We start from the raw sequence: 23,776 nt of genomic DNA, 5'->3' as shown, positions 1-23,776 counted from the left end.
CTGCCTTGGTGAACTGGGGCATGGGGGTTGGGGAGAGGGGTTTAAAAGTGGGAGATTTACTGTTGCAGTAACTTTTAGGTGACTTTGTTGTTTCTTTTTTTATTAGATTAAAAATCTGTCAATTTTGAAGTATGAAAGTAGTTCAAAATAACCAGAATGCAGCACCAAGTTTATGCCATCCGCATTTGGATTTTCCCATCAAGCTTTTGTGTATATATGTTTGTTATTCCTCTAATTGAAGGAATATTCTGTATGCCTACCATTTAAGTTACAAAGCACATGAAACTACTTATTGCCACTTGTTAGAAGTGTCTTGAATTGTCAGCTTTTTGAGTTGTGTCACTTTAAGCAGCTGCTAGTTTTCTAGGTTAGCATTTTTGTTCTCGTATGATATCTTTACATATGTATGACAATTTTTGTTCTCATGAGACATTAGAAGCTAGTGTGGGGAATGGAACACTTAGCTATGTACACCCAGGAGTACACTTTCATCCACCACTTGGGCAGTAATCTGGCGGAGCGGATTGCCTGTCCTTTATAGAACCCATTTGATTTTCATTCCATTAATTTTAACAGAATGAAAATTAAGCAGGTTCTATAAAGGACATACAATTCCGCCCTGCCACTTTACCACCTGTGCAGTGGAGACGAAAATCTACCCTCCAGTGTCAGCATCAAGCACTCCAGGTTGAGCAGAGCAAAATTAGATGCGCAATTAAGTTTCCTCTACTTTGCTCCAACAATGTGCCTGAATCCTAAACTTAGAAGCACATGAGCTACCCAGTGGCTTCTCTGAATAAGAGTGTCAATTTAGTACCAATATTGCCAAATTAGGGGCAGTTCTGTGTTGTGGGCTTATGCTTACTAGGAACTAAATTGAGACTGCTAAACTCATTTCATGTAAGATTCTCACAGGCAGCAGGCAGAGACTTCATACCATCAGAATGGGCTGGATTTAAATCCAAGTCCCAGAGGTGAAAGCCTAGTACACCATCCCAACCACTTGTATGTTCTATGTTTCAGGACATATGCACACCCTTTCTCACATTGAGATCTTGTTAATTTTTAGATTACTGTACAAAACTGTAGCATCATAAGTGATAAGAACCTATCAATATAAAAAATAAGTTATAGGCCATTTGAAGCTTATCCCTCAAGTACCCTAATTGTCTCATCTTAATATCCAAATGCATTTTGAATGTATTTGGGTGGTGGATTATCTGTTAGTGATAATCTCATATTAATCTTAAACTCTATATTGATGTAGTTAGTATGTTTTGTATGTACACTCATTTATGTTTTCATATTTTCGCTCATCCATCTGATAGCAGCTGCTTGCAGTGTGTTACCTGTGCTTTATTTGGGCACATGTTTAATAAAAAGCCTTATTTCTATTGGGCCAGATTTTGCAGTGAAAATAACGCTGAGCTTAGCTTCAACGTTATTTCTACGCAAATCGGACAGCAACTTCTGGTGAGTGCAGTTGCGCAGTTGAACATGAAAATCCGGAAGTTGCTGTCAGAGATGCGCTGCCCCTCCGTAAAATGTGCAAAAATGGCATCTCCAGGCCTGGCTCCCCATTCAAATGTATTGAATAGTGTGAAGTTCTTATACTGATGTCGTAGATATGGACTAAACACGCCACAAAATGTTAGGGCTTGTTCATTCCAGTCTAAGTACCCTTTTAATGGCATGGTAAATCTTAATTACTGCCAAACAACCTCGCTGGCATTGAAAATTAACTTCTACAAGTATGGAGTCTCATTCCTTCAGCTTTTAATTATTGTTGGAGATTTAATTTTTTTAAAAATAAGTGGAAGCTTTTTACGACACTGACAACTAGACCAGTAAATAGAATGACTCGAGTTGATAGTACTAAAAATCTTTAGACATTATCTTTAGACATTATCCTGATTTAAGGAACACTCAAATTATGTTCAATTGCCGGCGGGACTTCCAGATTCGGGACATCCGCGCACACACAGGTGTGTCTGTGGGGAAGTCGGCGGGTTGGAGCCGGCTTCCAAACCCGCTCTACATTTCTGCAATTTTCGCAGTCCCCCCACCCCAACCCACCCACAATTTAGGTTTAAAATTGAGCCCAAAATATCTGTTCAACACCTCTGCCATTTCCGTACTTTCCATTATTATTTCCCCAGTCTCATCCTCTAAGGGACCTATATTTACTTTAGCTACTCTCTTCCTTTTTATATACTTATAAAAGCTCTTACTGTCAGTTTTTATATTTCTTGCCAGTTTACTCTCATAATCTATTTTCTCCCTCATTACTATTTTTTTAGTCCTCCTTTGCTGGTTTCTAAAGTTTTCCCAATCTTCGGGCTTACCACTAATCTTTGCCACGTTGTATGCCTTTTCTTTTAACTTGATACCATCCTCAACTTCCTTAGTTAACCATGGTTGGTACACCCTTCTCGTGGAGTCTTTCCTCCTTACTGGGATATATTTTTGGTAAAAGTCATAAAATATCTTTTTAAATGTCTGCCACTGCTTATCCACCATCATACCTTCTAACCTGTTTTCCATAACATGGAAGAATATAACTAAAAGTAGCAGAGTGAAACTATATTATCCATGGGCTGAGAATATTCTTTCAAGAACTGTAAACTGAACAGTTCTATATGACTATGTAATCTTTACCTGCCGTTATATTTGATATTGATATTATAGTTTTAAATTTATGTAATCTTACAAATGTGTGCTTTCATCCCTATTCTAATGCAGTCATGTATTTAATTTATATATTAAGCTATTTTTTAGTACTAAGTTTGTGTTATTTCACATTGATGGAATTCTGGGATTGCCATTTGATCAGAAATAAAAATTAATCTTTTTAATTATCAGACTAGGATTCTCATATCTTATAACCTTAGCTTTAAGCATTTTTTTGAAAGACAAATAAATTAATATATTGCCATTTTTGTTTTGTAGGCTGTGGAGACTCTGAAAATGTTTGAGAAGAAGGATAGCCGGGTTAAGAGCGCAGCTGCAACAAACCTCTCTTTCCTTTACTTTTTGGTAGGTGTTGAAGAATATTAAAATATGTCACAATTACGGCATTTGCAAATTAGCAGACACAGTACACAAGCATGTCAGATTTGAAATGGTTTTGCAGCGGTTCATATGATATTGAAGCATTATATGCATGGATCTTGCAATTCCACATTTGGAATTCAACATTTACCAGCCAATGTATTATCGCTTTTTTTAATTCACTGACCAAATAAAATCAGTGGATCAGTCAGTGTCTCTTTATTAAAAGTACAATATGCCATTATTGGCTCAATGATTAAATGCACCACTTGGTATTGTACTGATCCACATAGAAAAGGAAGGACTCATTCAATTCTTGATGCATTTATAAATTTAAAAATGTTTTTCTATAAAAACAAAAAAATTGAAGATTCAGATATTGCAAAATGGAACACGTTTTCCCAACTGAAGAGGTAGGTAACATGAGTCCAAAATTGTTTTATTTATATTTTCCCATCTTCAGGCTTTCAATGTTGCCTTCTCCATCACCCTTCATCACTGGGCAAAGAGAGTGGAATAATCTGCGCCTTGAACATTTCTACAGTCACCATCAGTGCTTCTCAATAATCAGCTAGTGCAGGAAGTATACTTGTGTTGGGAGGAATTGGTCTCTCCTACTAAGCCTAACCAAGAGCTAATGGGATTACCTCAGTGTAGGGTACTGTGTTTAAATAGCTGAAAAGCCTTCATTTAATCTTGGGCACTTTGGTTGAAATCTAATAAAGCTACAAATTGGCATGATCTGTAATGAGCAAATTTCGCACCTGCAATTATTTTGCTATTGCGACTGTAGTGCAAAATGTTACTTTTTTATGAATGTCCTATATTTGAAACAATGCTGTGGTGAATCTCCTGTAATTGATGCGGGGAAGAAAATACAAAAAGTTGGCCATGCAAACCGGGATTAATTTTCACTGAATTTGTGCAGGAAAATGATTTTGGACTTGCAGACCGATACGCAGATCTTGCTATGAATGCTGATCGATATAATCCAGCAGCACTGACAAATAAAGGAAACTGTGTCTTTGCACGTGGTGACTATGAGAAAGCAGCTGAATTTTATAAGGAAGCCCTGCGGAATGATTCCTCCTTTACCGAAGCACTCTATAATTTGGGTGAGTTGCAATTTCATTTATATTTCATTTACTATGAATGGGAAACCTTCTGATTTCTCAGTATTAATCCTTTAATAATTTTAGTACATTCTTATGCCAAGAATGCCAAACCTTTAGTTTACTCAGTGAACATTATGTATTTAGAATTGTTCTGTGATTTCATACATCCAGGGCTTATTTTTTTCCCCTAAAAACATACCCATCTGCTTAATTAGTTCAGATCTTTTTGCATGTTATTTATCTCCCTCATATTTTGCTACCTGGGCATATAGCTTAGTATATAGTAGAGCAAATTTTATAATATTGCAAAAAGTAAAGATGTTAAGATAATGCAAAAATACTCTCCTCCAAGCCATTTATCAACAATATGAACAGCAAGGGACCCAGGACAGACCAATTCAGAACTGTGGTAGCCATTGATCCCAGATGAAGCTTTTCCCATTTATCATCTTCTGCTTCCTATTATCAAATATCGTCTGAAAATCCAAGTTATAATGGGCTCGATATTAGGAGGGAGGCGGGTTGGCAGTGGGGGGTCAACTGGGCGCGTGGGTAACGCGCCCAGTGAATTCGGGGTGCTCCGCACGCGATCGCAGCCTAATTGAAGGCACTTACCTTGGCTTCTGGGTTTCGCGCTGGAAAGCTGCACAGCAGGCGGACTGCACACCCGCATCATAGGCTGTCAGCTGGAGGAGCCCTGTTTAAAGGGGCAGACCTCCACTGACTGATGCTGCAGAAAATAGGCAAAATTACAGCATCGAGCATCCCAAGGGGAAGGCTGCTCCCAGGTTTAATGATGCCTCACTCCAGGTCTTACTGGATGGATGAGGAGGAGGAGGGAGATCCTCCACCCGGCAGACGGGAGGAAGTGGCCTGCCTCTGCTACCACGAAGGCCTGGCACGAGGTGGCAGAGGAGGTCACCAGCACCACCAACATACCACGCACCTGCATACAGTGCAGGAGGCGCTTCAATTACCTAAGTAGGTCAGCCAAAGTGAGTACACTTACTCATTCCCCTACACTCCGTCTGCCACATTATTGCCCCCACCCCACATCTCCTTCTGCACTGCCAACACTACTCTGTCACATCACTCCTCACACCCACTCAAAGCTCATCCTCATCTTACCTGCACTTACTCACTTTGCCAGTACTCATCCCACCACTACCACTCAACCCAATCGTCATACAATCTCATGGCTCTATCTCATACTCACCCTCTCATGCATCTCTTTCACGGTCAGCCTCACCCAACCTGCCACTTCCTGTGCTGCAGCCACAGGGCATGCATCACATATGTGTAGTAGGAAGCGTAAGGCAAATGTGTCGTGAGCATGAAGGGGATGCACAAGGGTGTTTGAGGGTTTGTCATGGTTTTTACTTATATTTGATTTCTGATCACCTCACATTACATATTATATTGTCACCACTACTGCCACGTCTTGCAAATCTTGTCTGGTTTGTGCAATAATGCCCTTTCCTGAGGATCACCATGAAGACCCACAACTGATGCCACCCATTGTGTCACTGCAGAGTGGGTGTAGGTGTATTTGCAGGGCTCTTTTATGCAGATGACTGAGAGAAGCCATCGATGTCCCCGGTAGCACACTGGAAGGATGCGGAGGAGAAGTTGTTGAGGGCAGTGGTGGCTTTGACAGCGACAAGTAAGAAGATGGTGCTAAGGCCAGCCGGGAGCAGCTCGGCATGAAGGAGACTGCAGATGTGTACGACTACATGTTGAGTGACTCTGAGCCTCCGTGTGCACTGCTGCTCAGAGAGAGCCAAGAAGCTGAGCCTCAGTCTGTAGACCCTGTGGCGAGGGTAGTGCCTTCGGAGACGCATCTCTTTCTGTGGTTGCCCTCCCTCCTGCTGTGCAGGTGGATGTGTCACAGCACTGTGTTGTGGAGCTCCACATGTCAGAGGTGGACGGCAAGGCTGGTGATGCTGTTCGTCCTCCGAGGAGGTCATGACCTCAGCTATGGCGGCCCCCATCCAGAAGATGTACATTTGAGGGGGTCCACAAGGTAGGTAAATGTGTCTGCATACCGGTTGAGGTTGCAAGTTGGTGACTTTGATTGTCAGGAGGAGGGTGGTGGAGGCCAAACTTTGTCCCAAGTGACAGAATGGTCTCTTGCAATGAGTGAGGGTCTCCCCCCCAACCTGTCAAATGGACCTTTGCGGCTGCCACAGGCTGGTGGCTGCAACACGTCCATTTCAACTGGGCGTGTTTCCCCCAGTAGGGGAAACACTCTCAGTTTAGATGAAAATCCCACCCCTCCTAAAATATCCTACAAATCAGGTTTGCTAACGACCTGAACTATCACATTAATTGCCTTAAGTGGGATCCCGCCAGCCTTAGTTGCCGGCAGGAGTCCCGCATGCAGGGGCTGCGCGCGCATCTAAGCACATTATTGGGGAACCCGGAAGTGGGCGGGTTGGAGCCGGGCTCCGGACTCGCCCCGGGAATCCCCAATTTTCGGAGCCCCCCCGCCACGAACCCACCCGCTCGGACATTCAAAAATCGAGCCCAATGTATCTACTGATGGCCCTCATCCATTAGTTTAGTTACCTCCTCAAAGAATTCCAGCGGAGCAGTAAAGCGACCCATTGCTTCTAAATCAACTATCTCAAGGGTTTCTGCACTCTTTAGATGAGAATTTCTAGTATTCTTTACTACAGATGTTGGGCTAGTTGGTCTGTAATTTGCAGTTTCACATCTCAGTTCCCTTTTGACTATCAAGATATTTACTATCCTCTGGTCCTTATGTAACTTCAGTGTTTATGGAGCTCCTAAAATATTTGCCAGAGTTCCTCTTATTTTCTGATTCATTTTCTTGAAGCTTTGAGACTGTATCCCATCTGACCTAGGCACACTATAGATATGTAATTATTTGAGTTTCTCCATGACACATGTTTTGTTGATGCCTATGGTGTTAGAGATTCCTAAGCCAAAATGACTGGATCTGGAATCTGACCACAGTGTTCATTGTGAATAAGTACCTGTAAGTCTGTTGTTAATGTGGATGCACCTTTACCTTGCATTTAATTTTTTTCCTCTCAACCATCTCCATTAGGAATGCATAATATGGACCTGGTGAAAATCCTATTTCAACCGTATGCACCAATGATCAGGTCATGTTGCGCTTTTTAAATAAAAGAACTTGTGAGACAAGTGGGAGCCTGTCTGTATCAAAACAAGTGTTCAATCATAGATGTGCTACATAAGAATATAAATGTCAACAAATTTAGATGTTAGAAAATTGGGCAACACAGAATGTTGACACATCAGTGCAGAGTGATAGAATGCAAGTTTGCTCCCACAGTTTCCTCTGGTAAGAAATTACCAGGCCATCTGGGAAGTGGTGCTTTCGCATAGTCACAGAGGGAAAATCAGAGGGCCAGTCTTTGTAGACTTCTTAATCATCCATAGTGGCGGGCTATCAAATGGCAATGGCAATGGCAAAGGAAAACCTGGAATTGAGAGGGAAAGTAACAGGTAAAAACTTTTCTTATGTAAAGGAAAGAAAAGGGGGTACTTCTGAAGAAGTGAACTATCAGATATGTCATCAATTACATGGGCCTCATGTGATGTCTTGTGAAAAGTCTTTTGAGTTTATGTAGTTCAGTGATGAATTGCAAGATGCCTATGACGTTTCTGGTTAGTTTCATAAAATAGATTGAAAGTAGCTTTACACTTCTTATGACCTCATGTCCATTATTATAAATTCTTACACTTTCAGAACTCCTTTTCTGTTTTTGAGCTCCCCCCAAACAAAGTAATGCTTTACTAATTTTCAATTGCCTAGATTTTTGGTTGTATGAACTAATTGCATCTGCAGCAATTTGGAAATATTTACTTGTGGTTCAGCATCCACATACAAAGTTGAACAGTGGCTTGTAACGTGAAAATGTAATTTTGAGGATAGCACTCGATTTATTTTCCCTCCCTTTTCAACAACTGTATCCTTGCCCAATGGGAAGGAAAGGTTACCTGCTTCCAGACGTCCACTCATGCAGCTGTGAATGATCTCTAGGAGGTGTCTGTAAGTGACCCTCTCTGCAAGAAATCACGTGGTGTTTTCTCTGCACCTTACAAAAATGATGCAATTAAGATTAGGAACTTTATGGTATGAGGGCTTAGAGGCACAAATCCTCATCACAATAGTTTCAGATAAAGAAGGCCCATCAGATCATTTGCTCTCATTCTTACAGAAGACCAACATTACTGCATCATCTCACCATTCCATGGTGCCATGCAGTAGTGATCCAACACACTTTGCTATTTTGCTACTGCTTTACATTCTTGTACTTTTTAAATTCAGGTCTTACTTACAAGAAGTTGAATAGACTGGAGGAGGCTTTGGATTGTTTCTTGAAGCTCCATGCAATCATGAGGAACAGTGCTCAAGTTATGTACCAGATTGCAAATCTGTATCCTTTCCAAAATATTCTTGTCAAGCTTTGAGACTGTAAATGCTTCATTAGAACAACAACGGAATTTTTTCTAAGTGATGATTGCATTAATATTTTGGGAAAACCTTGTAGCTTCCCTGATGGCTTAGTGGGTAAAGGCATTGCCTACTGTAGTAAGAAAGAAAAGAAAGAACTTGCACTTGTATAGCGTCTTTCATGACCTTAGGACATCCCAAAGTGTTTTACAGCTAATTAAGTGCTTTTTGAAGTGTAGCCACTGTTGTAATATAAGGAAATGCAGCACCCTAAAAGCGCACAGCAAGGTCCCACAAACAGCAATGAAATAATGACTAGATAATCTGTTGGTTGACGCTTCCTCAGGACTGCATTGAAGTGTCAGCTGAGATTACATGCTTAAGTCTCTGGAGTGGGGCTTGAACCCTCAACCATCTGAGACAGAGGAGGTGATTTTAAACCCCAAGAACGGGTGGGTTGGGGGCAGGTGAGTGTTGAAAATAGTTGTTTTTTTGGGTCGCAACCGCAAAATTTTCGGACTTTGCGTTCCCAGTGGGAAGCCTGTACTTTTACGCACCGACGTTAAACCTGGAAGTAAAGCCAGGTTGTGGTCGCGACCCAAAAAACAATTATTTTCAACTCCCACCCACCCCCAACCCACTCGCTCTTAGGGTTTAAAATCACCCCCAGAGTTGAGAGTGCTATCACTGAGCCAAGGCTTACAGCCTACTAAAGCATAGGAGTATTTTATGAATAACCACTTCCGACACAGAACTTCATACAACATGAGTGTTAATCAGGAATTCAGGTGTCTATATTCTTAATATGCACTTCCATAGTGCAAATCTCTGCATCAGGAGTGCTAGTTTGTAAAATCTACCCTATATAGACCAAAAGGTTCCAGGTTCAAATGCGTCTTAGCTGATTTCAGCTGAGGCAGCAGTTTAGGGCACTACAATTAACCTCAACTCCCTGGGAGGAAAAAAATCAACCAAGGTTCCTGCTATCCAGTGACTTGCTAGAACATACAAGTGTGTGTGTGTTGGGCGAGGACAGGATCGGGATCGGCTGTGATGTCATACACAGTCAGATATCCTACCGGCACTCAACATGTAGGCTCGTGCGTGTCGAATTGCTGCTTGAGCAAGGTACTGGAGGCCTGCTGGTCGTCAAGGAACTAGACCCCAGCAAAAGTCAGCATCCTTGGGAGAAGAGGTGAGAAAAGAGGGGGAAAATGCTTTGAAAACACAAAGAAGCTGGAAATAAAATTATCTTTTCTGGTTTAGGTGTTCTGTGCATTTGTAAATCAGAGAATATTAGAGCCCCAATTTTCCAGCTTGCTGTTATCCACATTTATGATTGTTCATGAACCAGACCAGCAAGAATCAGGGATTCAAGGTCAGGTCAGATTGTGTCTTATGCTGGTCTGTACAAAATATAATTAGACTACATCAGATCCTTTGAGTTGGGTTAGATCTTGTCTTTGGCTGTAGAAAATACAGCCAAAGCACTCTATACAGAATTTTGTACGTTGGGTTAGGCTGTGTAAACTTCTTTACATTGCTAGGCTACCTCTTTAGGTCGGGTAGAGGATTCGGGTCTGGTCAGATGGGATGGGGTCACGACACCAACAGGAGTAGGACTATCAGCATTGACAGGCATTGTTGCTGAATTAAATGCTTTAGTTACAACACTGTCAATTCATAACTAAATTTTGAAAAATGCAGGTAAAAATGCTGTACAGTAATATCCTCCCCATATTATTGACTAAAATCCAATGAGTAAGATTTTTACAGTATTGGTAAATAATATCTTCATCATGGAAAGGAGACAAGAAGCCTTAACACAAGAGCATCATTTTGACAATTGAGAAGAAACTTGAAATTTTAAATCAATTGAATTGAAATATCTCCAGCATCAAAACTGCACAGAAGAGTGGGTGTAACGAGCCAGTGTACCCAGAGTAAGGTCACTCATTTTGCTTCAAAGTCTGATAGCAATGTTGGACCTTTAGTTCATAAGACTGAAAAATCTAACTATGTTGAACTCAATAAAGCATTGTATACACATGGTTCTGGAAGAAATGTTCACAGAGAATTTGTGGTTCCCTAATAATAGCTAATACTAAGTATGTTCAACCATGTATAGAGTCATCATGCAATGCAACTAGTGGATGACTGCAGAGACATAGGTCATGGCATGCAGGATCTTTCTTTTATTCATGGTAAAAGTATTGCCTGCCAACTCTGAAGTTCTGTCTGTCGTCTGTGATTGTTTCGAACAGTGCATCAAAATTCAGAGGTTGACTGCTGATCATATTTACAATGAACATGAGCAAAATACTATGGATGCTGGAAATCTTGTCCAGAACAGTAGAACCAGAGGACATGGCCTATGCTTGAAGGGAGTAAATTCAAAACTAATCTGCGGAAACATTATTTCAGTGAGTAAGTGGTAAGTCGGTGAAACACGCTCCCTAGGGAGATGGTGGAAGCAGATAGTGTAGATTCATGACATATGGTAAGTGTAGCATGCTTGGGAGGAACAGGTGACTTTGGACATATGGGGCATGATTTTTACTTGGAGCCGGGAACCCAGCGGGTAGATAGATGTTCGCGTGGGGAACCCGGAAGTGAGTGCATTGCAATCTGCGATCACAACTCAATTGGAGGTCATTATTTTTGCTTCTGGGTTTCCCAGATTGACAGGTTGACTACCTGTCAGGAGGGAAAGGAGCCACAAATCGAAGAGGAGGGAGGGAGAGATCGTGTGCTGTAGACCATATCGGTGGGGTGGAGGATGTAGAGGACCTCGGGAGGGTCGTAGAGGACATCGGGTGAGGGGGGAGCCTTGAAGAAGATCGGGAGCAGGGAGGTGATTGAATCGGTAGTCGGATGAAGAGTCGGAGGTAGGGGGCTGTGTACCATCGGAAGTGGGGGGGGGCACGTGTTGGCCGATCACGGGAGTCTGATTGTGTCAGATGAGCTTGTTGGACCTGAATGAAGCACTCCTGCTCCTTCTGGCTCACAACCAATGCAATAAAGGCACTCACCTCGTGAATCCAGACCTTCTCGCCTGATGAGAATCAGAAGGCATGGGAAACCCATGCAGATGAGCTTAAATTATTTCAGCTTTAGAATCTGCAAAAAATTAAGTACCTCAACTATTTCAATGAGGTACATTGTCCCTTTAACAATCTGGCCACCGTCAATAAGTGGGGACAAGACTTCAGGGTATCCAAGTGTGCCTGGGTTAAACCTGGAAGTGGGCCCGTTGGAGCCAGGTTGCAATCCCACTTCAAAAACCTGTTATTTTTACCTCCCACCTACCCACAACCCACACGTTCTTTGGGGTTAAAATTACCCCCATGATTACCAAAGCTGTGTGGTGTGTACTGGAGATGTCTTCCAAACAAGACTCTTATACAATAAGCTGCTGTCCAGGACACAAGGCATGAACTAAATCACATCTCTTTGCTGCAATAATGCCAACTGTACTTATAAGCTGCAATTTGCCTGCATAGAGAAGGCTAAGAATCCACATTCTTTTAATGGAACAGAAGTGAATTGAACTGTAGACCACTTCAACCAGTTATCGGTGTGGATAAATAAAAATATTTTTACTTCCTATCTTCAGGACAAGTTTGTCACCTTAGAACTTGGATCCTGCCTCTAAAAAAACATTTTAATGCCCATTCACATACTGATGGAAGCAGCTAAATGTCAAATCATAATCAGATATTATTGTATATTTTCCACCAAATATGACATCGATTGTTCAGCCTTTTGACCATGGTGTTATCCAGTGTCTGAAGTGCCATTGCAGGAGGAAGTTATTGAATAAACATTTCACAGAGGAGGCTTCTTGCTGTAGTTTTGGAAACCCCCCACAGTGAAACATGGAGCTGCTCATATCTGGGACCAGGTGAACATGATATTTCATCAGAACATAGGAATTGCAAGACAAAAAAGAACCAAGGTCTATCTAGTTCACCTACCATCCTGGTAGTCGCATGATACAACAATAAATGAGTTATTCACTAATCATAGCAATCCATTTCTGTCGATTAGTCTACAACAGACCCAGACATGAGGTGAGGCAACCCGTCACCCGCCACACCTCGCAGTAGTGGAAAGCTTTGGAAATCATATGTCCAAAGTCATCTGTTTCTCACAGGCAGGCTACACTTACTATATGTCATGTCTCAAATTACTCATATGTTCCAAAATATTATTTTCTGAAAGAAATCTATCTAATTTGCATTTGAATGAATCTACACTATCTGCTTCCACCATCTCCCAAGGCAGCCTGTTCCATGGACTTACTACTCGCTCACTGAAATAATGTTTCCACAGATTAGTTTTGAATTTATCTCCCTTTAAGCACAGGTTACGTCCTCTGGTTCTACTGTTCCGGACAAGGTGAAACAGCTTATCATGGTCCACATTATCTAGTCCCTTTAGAGTCCTAAAAACAGAAATCACATCACCTCTCAATCTCTTGCTTGCATAAGCTTTGATCTGAAGCTGACGAATTGGGTGTTCCTGACTTTTTTGGCTTGCAGGAAGATAAGGAGAAAGAGGAGCTCCTCAAACTTCCCTTATAGGGAAATGTTTGGTATGAAAGAAGAAACCAAGTTTTTTAGAAGATAGCTTTAGCATTAGAGAAGTGGGTGTTCCATTTGATTCAGAGGAGATGGTGAGATCAAGAATGTTAACAAGAAGAAGAAATTAGAATGGAACCATGTCCAATAGAGTTCAGAAACTGTACAGCACAAAGATAAAATAGTGAAACCAGGACTGAAAAAAAAAATGTCCCATTTCCCATGCTTCTACTTTCATCCCTCCCCCCACACCTACTGTGATTGGTACCCCTTGTTCTCACTTTCCACCCCACATTTGTCAGATTATCTTCTGCCATTTCTGTCACTCCAACACAAAAGGTAGGTTTTAAGGAGGGTTTTAAAGGAAGAGGTGGAGGGGTTTAGGGAGGGAATTCTAGAGTGTGGGTCTTGGTAGCTGAAAGCATAGCAGGTTGGGACAGGTGGTAGCAAGTAGAGGGAGGAGGGGAGGCTTCAGTAAGGGTCAAGGTGTCGCCACCCATGGGCCATGTTTCAATCAAAGGCAGCATGTTCATTAAATCATCTGCAATAAGGTTATGGATGGCAAGGTTTTATTCATGAGTGAATGTATGTTGTGGAGGGCAATGCAGAGAGGGGTGGTGGTGCACGGGGTGAGCAGGATGAGAAGGACATTGATGAGGTTATCCCCGAGTAGGTGAGCTGGGCAGAAAGGTCAAAGAGAGAAGGATGGGGCAATTGGGGTCGCTGCTTATAAAAAGGCAGCAACGGGTGTCTCGATGGGCCCCTCGCAGATGCCAAGAGAGCCATAGAGGGTTGCAATGGGCTTATTCAAGGGTGATTCGAGTCTGGAACAGCTGCAGAAGAGTAAGATGGCAGAGAAGAAGTAATGAGTTGGGTTAGGGATTTGAGGGCAAAGTACCCAAGAGGGGAGAAATTAAAGGTGGCAGATCTTAACTATAGCTCCCATTTTCTTTGCGGCAGGAGATGCTGGCAATGTGGAATGGGTGTGTTAGCATTCCACTCCCTTCCTTTTGTTCTGTTCTTAAATATTTTCCAGTTCTGATGAAGAGTTGCACCTGAAACATTATCTTGTATTTTCTCCTCAGAGATGCTGATCGACTTAACTGAATGTTTCCAGCATTTTCTGTTGTTTTTAGATTTTTCATATCTGCAGTTTTTTTCTTTTTGCTCATTGATTATATGCTTGATGTGGCTGTTCATTCTCAGTTGCTACCTGGTGCCACTTTTATGCATTCATGCATTTCATTATTATTTTGTTGTCTTCACATAATTACGATGACAGCTTTTAAAGATTATTGCCGAATCCAGATTGTTTCCCATGAATGCTACGTTATATTGGAATTTAACCCTGCTACTATATTATTTAGTCTACTCAAACTGACAATCTATCAATCTTCTATACTGAAAGGGTTGCTACAGGATATTTATCCACATGTGATGGTAGAACTTGTCACTTAAAAGAAAAACTGATCCTTGACTTACATTGTTTTGAGATATGAAATGTTGGAAGATCTAACTCAAGCCATTGAGTGGCTCATGCAGTTGATTAGCGTTGCCCCTACAGACCCACAGGCACTTGCTAAATTAGGGGACCTGTACGACAATGAGGGAGACAAGTCCCAGGCTTTCCAGTACTATTATGAGGTACTTTTAACCACGAGTGGAAAAACAGTAACTCTAGTTGGTCTGATGATAAAAATATTTAATATTTACCTTTTCACAAAAGTGACCTGGACCCCACTGGTAGGGCCCACTTGTGCCCTTCAAGAGACTAGTATGCCTCATCTCACTGGGTATATTGGCGTCCACACACGCCAGGCCCCACTGAGGAAGCTGGAATTCTCGGCATAGATGGTCCTCGCTCCCTGCCCTGGTCCCTCTGGTGCAGACCATGTTTGGGGCTGATGGAGGTTCTGCCACAAAAAAAGCCCCCTGCCCCAGAAATTACCAGTTAAGACCAGGAGCCAGTACAGCCTATTTTGCAGGCCTTCTGTGGTACTTCCACTAGATTTGTGGCAGGACTGCAGTTGAAAGCCCTGTCATTTTCTGGTCATCGTGTTTTAGAAGAATTCTATACCACTTTAAGTAATGTCACTATTAACTTTGCAGCAGGAAATGGTGAATTTTTCGTATGTTCGTATGTCATAATAGCTACTTTCTTGAATGTGTTGCAGTGATTACATATGTAATCGAATAAAACAAAGGTGTCAGATTTGACCACTATTTAAATCAGAATGGTCTGAAATTCAAATTAGATTTAAACTAATTATTCATGCATTAGAACATACAAATTAATTTTCTGTAATTAGATTTATTTTTGTCTGCCCATGATATCACACATCGTTCAGCATATATGCACTTAGCTCTTCCAGTTGTTCTGCTAGTCTTGTTTGGGGTTGGGAGTGGGGGGGAAGAGGAGAAGTACATTGGGTACTTAATTCAGAAAATAATATATTTAGGGAATGAATTAGATATGTGTGCGGTCCTCGTCAGTCTGAAATTTGCCCCAAAGCTACAGGGGCCGGCACAAACTTCTGTGATTCATCCCAAATTATTAAGTGTCCTATAACACCACAAAAATTAATATTTGGAAAACTGAACCCCAAATTCATTACAAATAATAATTTAAAAATACTACAGCATTACTGATTAGTTTCAAAATCTTTTTAAAAAATTAGTACTATTGCTGTAAATTTGATATCTGTTAATCTTTTAATTAGAATCATAGAAGTTTACAACATGGAAACAGGCCCTTCGGCCCAACATGTCCATGTCGCCCAGTTTATACCACGAAGCTAGTCCCAATTGCCTGCACTTGGCCCATATCCCTCTATACCCATCTTACCCAGGTAACTGTCCAAATGCTTTTTAAAAGACAAAATTGTACCCGCCTCTACTACTGCCTCTGGCAGCTCGTTCCAGACACTCACCACCCTTTGAGTGAAAAAATTGCCCCTCTGGACCCTTTTGTATCTCTCCCCTCTCACCTTAAATCTATGTCCCCTCGTTATAGACTCCCCTACCTTTGGGAAAAGATTTTGACTATCTACCTTATCTATGCTCCTCATTATTTTATAGACTTCTATAAGATCACCCCTTAACCTCCTACTCTCCAGAGAAAAAAGTCCCAGTCTATCCAACCTCTCCCTATAAGTCAAACCATCAAGTCCCGGTAGCATCCTAGTAAATCTTTTCTGCACTCTTTCTAGTTTAATAATATCCTTTCTATAATAGGGTGACCAGAACTGTACACAGTTTTCCAAGTGTGGCCTTACTAATGTCTTGTACAACTTCAACAAGACATCCCAACTCCTGTATTCAATGTTTTGACCAATGAAACCAAGCATGCCGAATGCCTTCTTCACCACCCTATCCACCTGTGACTCCACTTTCAAGGAGCTATGAACCTGTACTCCTAGATCTCTTTGTTCTATAACTCTCCCCAATGCCCTACCATTAACAGAGTAGGTCCTGGTCCGATTCGATCTACATTGAATTTTTGAATTTTTAATCGGTGAGAATATATTATAAATTTATGCTGCAAAAAACATTGTCACCTAGAATTTCTGTGTGGGTTCTCCCGAAGAAATGGTCACGCACGTCCTTTCTCCAGGGATTCTGCCAGTCTCTCACCGAAGTTATGGCAGCAGATTGGGCGAAACACTCGGACGTTCAGGGCCAGTGAATGCAAATTATTAGATAAGTGTGCAATAAAAGAGAAAATGAGAAACATTTTACTATTTAGCCAGAACAGAAATGTAGATTATATGGACTAAAAACCTTCAGAACCAGCATGCATCCTTATTGGCAACTTGCAAAACCAATATTTACAATAACAATTTGTAAACTGCTGTCTGGACTCCACTCTAGAATTCTTTCCTAAAACCACTTCACCTTACTACCTCTCGAAAAACTCCTTAAAAAAAAATCTCTTTGACCTTTGGTCTATTCTTGCCCACAGCCCCTTACCCTTTTTTTGCTCTGTGCCCTCTTCTTCATTTAAAAAAATGCTCTAAGACGATCTTTCACATGAGCACTATATAAATGTATGTTTTTAGTAAATTTTATAATTAAGATAAAAGTGGAAACCTAATTAAATGGATCAGATGGAATATTATTGGAATAGTTATCATGAACTTGTTATTTTTTTCTCTAGCTACTTTCCAGTTTACTGTATTAAGTCGTGGTTAAAAAAGTAATCCTGGTAACACTGCAATCTTATATCATAAATTCAATATTCCTTCACATCCCATATCCTAAAATGAACATGTCTTCAGACAGGTATTGGAAATGGAAATGTGCCACAACTTTAAGAAAAATATTGTAAATAATACAATGTATATATAGCAGCTGTGGGCCACTCCGCTTCAAAAGGGCAAATTAAGGCAGGTGTTGCTGATATACCTTTGTAGGTGCCAACAACCTGCATTCATGAAATTTAAGTTTGTGTCCCTGAGAGAATTAAACAAAAATCATGGTGGTGAAACAAATTGGATATTCTTAAAATAAACATGTAATGCAGTCTGTGACTGCCGTACAAATGATCTCATCCCCAAGATCTGGAATGGGGTCTACAGCCTGGGCTAAAATAAATGTAAGGAATCTTACAACACCAGGTTATAGTCCAACAGTTTTATTTGAAAATCACAAGCTTTCGGAGATTATCTCCTTCGTCAGGTGAGTGAGTGAAAGGTTCTCAAATCGCATATCTTATATTAGGCTGGGACACGATCACACCAATCAAAGGTGTCGTTGGTGTTCAGACAGGTTAGCCACGGAAAACAGTACATCCCAGTATACTGAATACACAATGGGTCAGATTACAAAGCCAGAGAGAAAAAGAGACCCGAAAGGCAGAGAGAGAGAGAGAGAATGTCCAGTTGTATTAAAAACAGATAACTTTTTTTTCCTGCTGGTGGGGTTACGTGTAGCGTGACATGAACCCAAGATCCCGGTTGAGGCCGTCCTCATGAGTGCGGAACTTGGCTATCAATTTCTGCTCGACGATTTTGCGTTGTCGTGTGTCTCGAAGGCCGCCTTGGAGAACACTTACCCGAAGATCGGTGGCTGAATGTCCTTGACTGCGAAAGTGTTCCCCGACTGGGAGGGAACCCTCCTGTCTGGCGATTGTTGCGCAGTGTCCGTTCATCCGTTGTCGCAGCGTCTGCATGGTCTCACCAATGCACCATGCTCTGGGGCATCCTTTCCTGCAACATATGAGGTAGACAACGTTGGCTGAGTCACAGGAGTATGAACCATGTACCTGGTGGGTGGTGTCCTCTCGTGTGATGGCGGTATCTGTATCGATGATCTGGCATGTCTTGCAGAGGTTGCCGTGGCAGGGTTGTGTGGTGTCGTGGACGCTGTTCTCCTGAAAGCTGGGTAATTTGCTGCAAACGATGGTCTGTTTGAGGTTGGGTGGCTGTTTGAAGGCGAGTAGTGGAGGCGTGGGGATGGCCTTAGCGAGGTGTTCGTCGTCATCGATGATATGTTGAAGGCTGCGGAGAACATGGCGTAGTTTCTCCGCTCCGGGGAAGTACTGGACGACGAAGGGTACTCAGTTGCGTCCCGTGTTTGTCTTCTGAGGAGGTCTATGCGATTCTTCGCTGTGGCCCGTTGGAACTGTCGATCAACAAGTCGAGCGTCATATCCCGTTCTTACGAGGGCGTCTTTCAGCGTCTGTAGGTGTCCATCGCGTTCCTCCTCGTCTGAGCAGATCCTGTGTATTCGCAGGGCCTGTCCATAGGGGCTGGCCTCCTTGACGTGGTTAGGGTGGAAGCTGGAAAAGTGGAGCATCGTGAGGTTGTCCGTGGGCTTGCGGTGGAGTGAGGTGCTGAGGTGCCCGTCTTTGATGGAGATTTGTGTGTCCAAGAAAGAAACCGATTCTGAGGAGTAGTCCATGGTGAGTTTGATGGTGGGATGGAACTTGTTGATGTTATCGTGTAGTCTCTTCAGTGATTCTTCACCGTGGGTCCATAGGAAGAAAATGTCATCGATGTATCTGGTGTATAGCGTTGGTTGGAGGTCCTGTGCAGTGAAGAAGTCCTGCTCGAACTTGTGCATGAAAATGTTGGCGTATTGGGGTTCGAATTTGGTCCCCATGGCTGTTCCGTGTGTTTGGGTAAAGAACTGGTTATCGAAGGTGAAGACATTGTGATCCAGGATGAAGCGGATGAGTTGTCGGATGGCGTCTGGAGATTGGCTGTTGTTGGTGTTGAGTACTGAGGCTGTTGCAGCGATGCCGTCATCGTGGGGAATACTGGTGTAGAGTGCCGAGACGTCCATCGTGGTGAGAAGTGTTCCTGGTTCAACTGGTCCGTGGGTACTGAGTTTTTGTAGGAAGTCTGTAGTGTCGCGACAGAAGCTGGGGGTTCCCTGTACGATGGGTTTCAGGATGCCCTCGACGTATCCAGAGAGGTTCTCACACAGGGTTCCGTTGCCTGATACGATAGGACATCCGGGTGTGTTGGCTTTGTGTATCTTTGGGAGGCAGTAGAAGTCTCCCACGCGGGGAGTACGTGGGATGAGAGCACGTAGGATCCCACCATCAAACTCACCATGGACTACTCCTCAGAATCGGTTTCTTTCTTGGACACACAAATCTCCATCAAAGACGGGCACCTCAGCACCTCACTCTACCACAAGCCCACGGACAACCTCACGATGCTCCACTTTTCCAGCTTCCACCCTAACCACGTCAAAGAGGCCATCCCCTATGGACAGGCCCTGCGAATACACAGGATCTGCTCAGACGAGGAGGAACGCGATGGACACCTACAGACGCTGAAAGACGCCCTCGTAAGAACGGTTTATGACGCTCGACTTGTCGATCAACAGTTCCGACGGGCCACAGCGAAGAATCGCATAGACCTCCTCAGAAGATAAACACGGGACGCAACCAACAGAGTACCCTTCGTCGTCCAGTGCTTCCCCGGAGCGGAGAAACTACGCCATGTTCTCCGCAGCCTTCAACATGTCATCGATGACAACGAACACCTCGCTAAGGCCATCCCCACGCCTCCACTACTCGCCTTCAAACAGTCACCCAACCTCAAACAGACCATCGTTCGCAGCAAATTACCCAGCTTTCAGGAGAACAGCGTCCACGACACCACACAACCCTGCCACGGCAACCTCTGCAAGACATGCCAGATCATCGACACAGATACCACCATCACATGAGAGGACACCACCCACCAGGTACATGGTTCATACTCCTGTGACTCGGCCAACGTTGTCTACCTCATATGTTTCAGGAAAGGATGCCCCGGAGCATGGTACATTGGCGAGACCATGCAGACACTGTGACAACGAATGATTGGACACTGCGCAACAATCGCCAGATAGGAGGGTTCCCTCCCAGTTGGGGAACATTTTAGCAGTCAAGGACACTCAGCCACCGATCTTCGGGTAAGCGTTCTCCAAGGCGGCCTTCGAGACACACGACAACGCAAAATCATCAAGCAGAAATTGATAGCCAAGTTCCGCACCCATGAGGACGGCCTCAACCGGGATCTTGGGTTCATGTCACGCTACACGTAACCCCACCAGCAGGAAAAAAAAGTTATCTGTTTTTAATACAACTGGACATTCTCTCTCTCTCTCTCTGCCTTTCGGGTCTCTTTCTCTCTCTGGCTTTGTAATCTGACCCATTGTGTATTCAGTATACTGGGATGTACTGTTTTCCGTAGCTAACCTGTCTGAACACCAACGACACCTTTGATTGGTGTGATCGTGTCCCAGCCTAATATAAGATATGCGATTTGAGAACCTTTCACTCACTCACCTGACGAAGGAGATAATCTCCGAAAGCTTGTGATTTTCAAATAAAACTGTTGGACTATAACCTGGTGTTGTAAGATTCCTTACATTTGTCCACCCCAGTCCATCACCGGCATCTCCACATCTGGGCTAAAATAGGCAGGGGCTTCTCTCTGCTGTACTTGCACTGGCAGAGCAGACCTCCAGGAATTTTGTGGCCAAAGTATATTATGATATTCCAAACAATTGATGCCTTTCAGAAAATTTAAGGCTGTTAACGGATCTTAAGGTTTAAGTGAAAATAAACAGCTTTGCTTTTACGGTGTCATCTGATCCCCTAGATTGCATTGCTGCCTTGTAACTTAGTGAAAAGAACCCTTTATCCTCTCTATATGTTTTTTTTTAAAAACACACGCTTGGTATCTAAGTTAGCCTGTTTAATGAATATGTTTTGGGGGAAAATGTTGATTCTGTACAGTACATTATTTTAGTAAATAATTTGTTTGTTAGTGTGGTTTTAAAGGTATTACAACCTGCATTCATGAAATTTAAGTTTGTGTCCCTGAGAGAATTAAACAAAAATCTTGGTGGTGAAACAAATTGATTATTCTTAAAATAAACATGTAATGCAGCCTGTGACTAAACCTTTACTTTGTTTACTGTTATTTTTGTCAGTCATTTAGGTATTTCCCATCGAATATTGAGGGCATTGAATGGCTTGGAGCCTATTACATTGACACACAGTTCTGTGAAAAAGCTATTCAGTACTTTGAAAGGGCAGCACTTATCCAGTAAGTAGTATTTTGTCTTTGACATCCTGTGTTGTATCTTGTATGAGGTATAGCAAGAGGTGTCCAATTGTGCACACGCTGGCTTCTCTGAGTATCTATCACTCATGGAAACTAATGGTTTTCTAAAGGGATCTTTTACGCCCATCTAAACAGGCTGATGAGGTCTAGGTTTAACATCGTATCTGAAAAATGGCACCTCTGACAATGCAGTACTTCCCCAGCACTACACTGAAGTGTCAATCTACATTATTTGCTCAAGTCCTGGAGTGGGCCTTTAACCCACAACCTTCTGACTCAGAAGCAAGAGTGTTACTTACTGCTGAGCCATTCTTTAGATGCTGGAGTCTCCCCAACTGACACCCACACATATACATCTAATGGCGAGGGGGAGAAAAAAATCTAATGTTTCCTTCTTAGCTTGGAGACATTGACCTTTCTGATTATATTCACTTGCTGAGCCATCAGAAGAGAGTTATTCAATAACTTAAGTTTGAAAATCTGCCTAGCTTTTTTTAATGTGAACATGCTGTGTTAAGAAGCATGTTAATGGCATTACTGTGCAACTCTCACAGTACTAGGTTCAAACAAGCAGTTTAGGAGTTCCCCTAGAATCACACATTTTAGTTAGATGGAAACTCTTTGATGATGTTGGGCAGGGAACCGCACAAATGCATCAGAAATCTGTGTTTTACTTTTAAAACTGTCCCAGCAGAGATTTGCTACTTACAAACTTGCCAGAAATGACCGTTTATTTATTTAATACTGAAATTCTGATTTATTTGTATTGTTTGTCAGCAATTGTTAAACATTATAGTGGTGCACACAGTGCCAAAGAGGGTTAGGGCATGTGTTCATATATGTGCCTCCTATGCAGTGATCCCTTATTCTCAGTTAGGGTGAGGTATCAAGCAAAGCACTTAAACCATTGGGAGAGAGGGAAAATCAGATGGTAAGTCATCTCTCCTCTCGCCTTCCTTTTGTATAACTCCACACAAGAATATGAAAAGCAACAGTGTCGGAGGCCTGGGAAAAGGCTACATCTCTATGCTCTTGTATAAGGAGACCTAAATTGTGGGTGGTAATGCAATACAATAGATTTAAGAAATGAAGTATGGAAAAATTACTTAAAACCCTGAACAAGAAATAGTTATAATTGAAAACTTTGCAAAAGTAATTAATGTTTCTTCTCACCCAATTCTGCAAACAGCAGATGAGGGTATGAAAAATAATGCTTTATAAATGTATTTTAATGCAGACCTACTCAAGTGAAATGGCAATTAATGGTGGCTAGCTGTTATAGAAGAAGCGGTAAGTCAAGAATTTGATTTTTGTTTATATTACCCAGATCCAAAATACTTCAATCTCAAAATACATTAGATACCTGAAACAAAAATGACAGCGAGAGTTTAAAAGAAATGTTGTAAATAATTTTTCATTTTTGAATTAACTTGTAACACTTAGTAGTAAAATTTACAGGAAACAGTGTAATACTTGGGGATTGAATGATGTAATACAGAGAGGGAGATTGACTGACTGGGTGCATAATAAAGAGTGAGTTTCACAATCAGTATCCCACATATAAATGTAGTTGTTTGAAAGAGATTTCTGAAGCAAACTTGGTTAATAACTATATTTGTCCTGATGGTAATTCATCTCCCTTACTCTCTAAATTTATATATAGAATCATAGAAGTTTACAACATGGAAACAGGCCCTTCGGCCCAACATGTCCATGTCGCCCAGTTTATACCACTAAGCTAGACCCAGTTGCCTGCACTTGGCCCATATCCCTCTATACCCATCTTACCCATGTAACTGTCCAAATGCTTTTTAAAAGACAAAATTGTACCCGCCTCTACTACTGCCTCTGGCAGCTCGTTCCAGACACTCACCACCCTTTGAGTGAAAAAATTGCCCCTCTGGACCCTTTTGTATCTCTCCCCTCTCACCTTAAATCTATGCCCCCTCGTTATAGACTCCCCTACCTTTGGGAAAAGATTTTGACTATCTACCTTATCTATGCCCCTCA

General features: G+C 42.2%; 1 protein-coding gene across 3 annotated transcripts in view; it reads left to right on the top strand.

The window, feature by feature from the left end:
- Positions 1-23,776, top strand: part of ift88 (intraflagellar transport 88 homolog) — a 132,493-nt gene that overhangs the window by 70,178 nt on the left and 38,539 nt on the right. For all 3 annotated transcript variants that reach the window (XM_067986081.1, XM_067986082.1, XM_067986083.1), the window contains 6 exons: positions 2,950-3,036; positions 3,980-4,166; positions 8,488-8,596; positions 14,690-14,840; positions 21,633-21,748; positions 23,004-23,056. In XM_067986081.1, the coding sequence (XP_067842182.1) occupies positions 2,950-3,036; positions 3,980-4,166; positions 8,488-8,596; positions 14,690-14,840; positions 21,633-21,748; positions 23,004-23,056 (703 nt within the window). The remainder of the gene's footprint in view (positions 1-2,949; positions 3,037-3,979; positions 4,167-8,487; positions 8,597-14,689; positions 14,841-21,632; positions 21,749-23,003; positions 23,057-23,776) is intronic.

Source organism: Heptranchias perlo, chromosome 6 (genome assembly GCF_035084215.1).
Source record: "Heptranchias perlo isolate sHepPer1 chromosome 6, sHepPer1.hap1, whole genome shotgun sequence".
Taxonomy (NCBI): domain Eukaryota; kingdom Metazoa; phylum Chordata; class Chondrichthyes; order Hexanchiformes; family Hexanchidae; genus Heptranchias; species Heptranchias perlo.
This window is presented reverse-complemented; position numbering and strand designations above follow the sequence as displayed.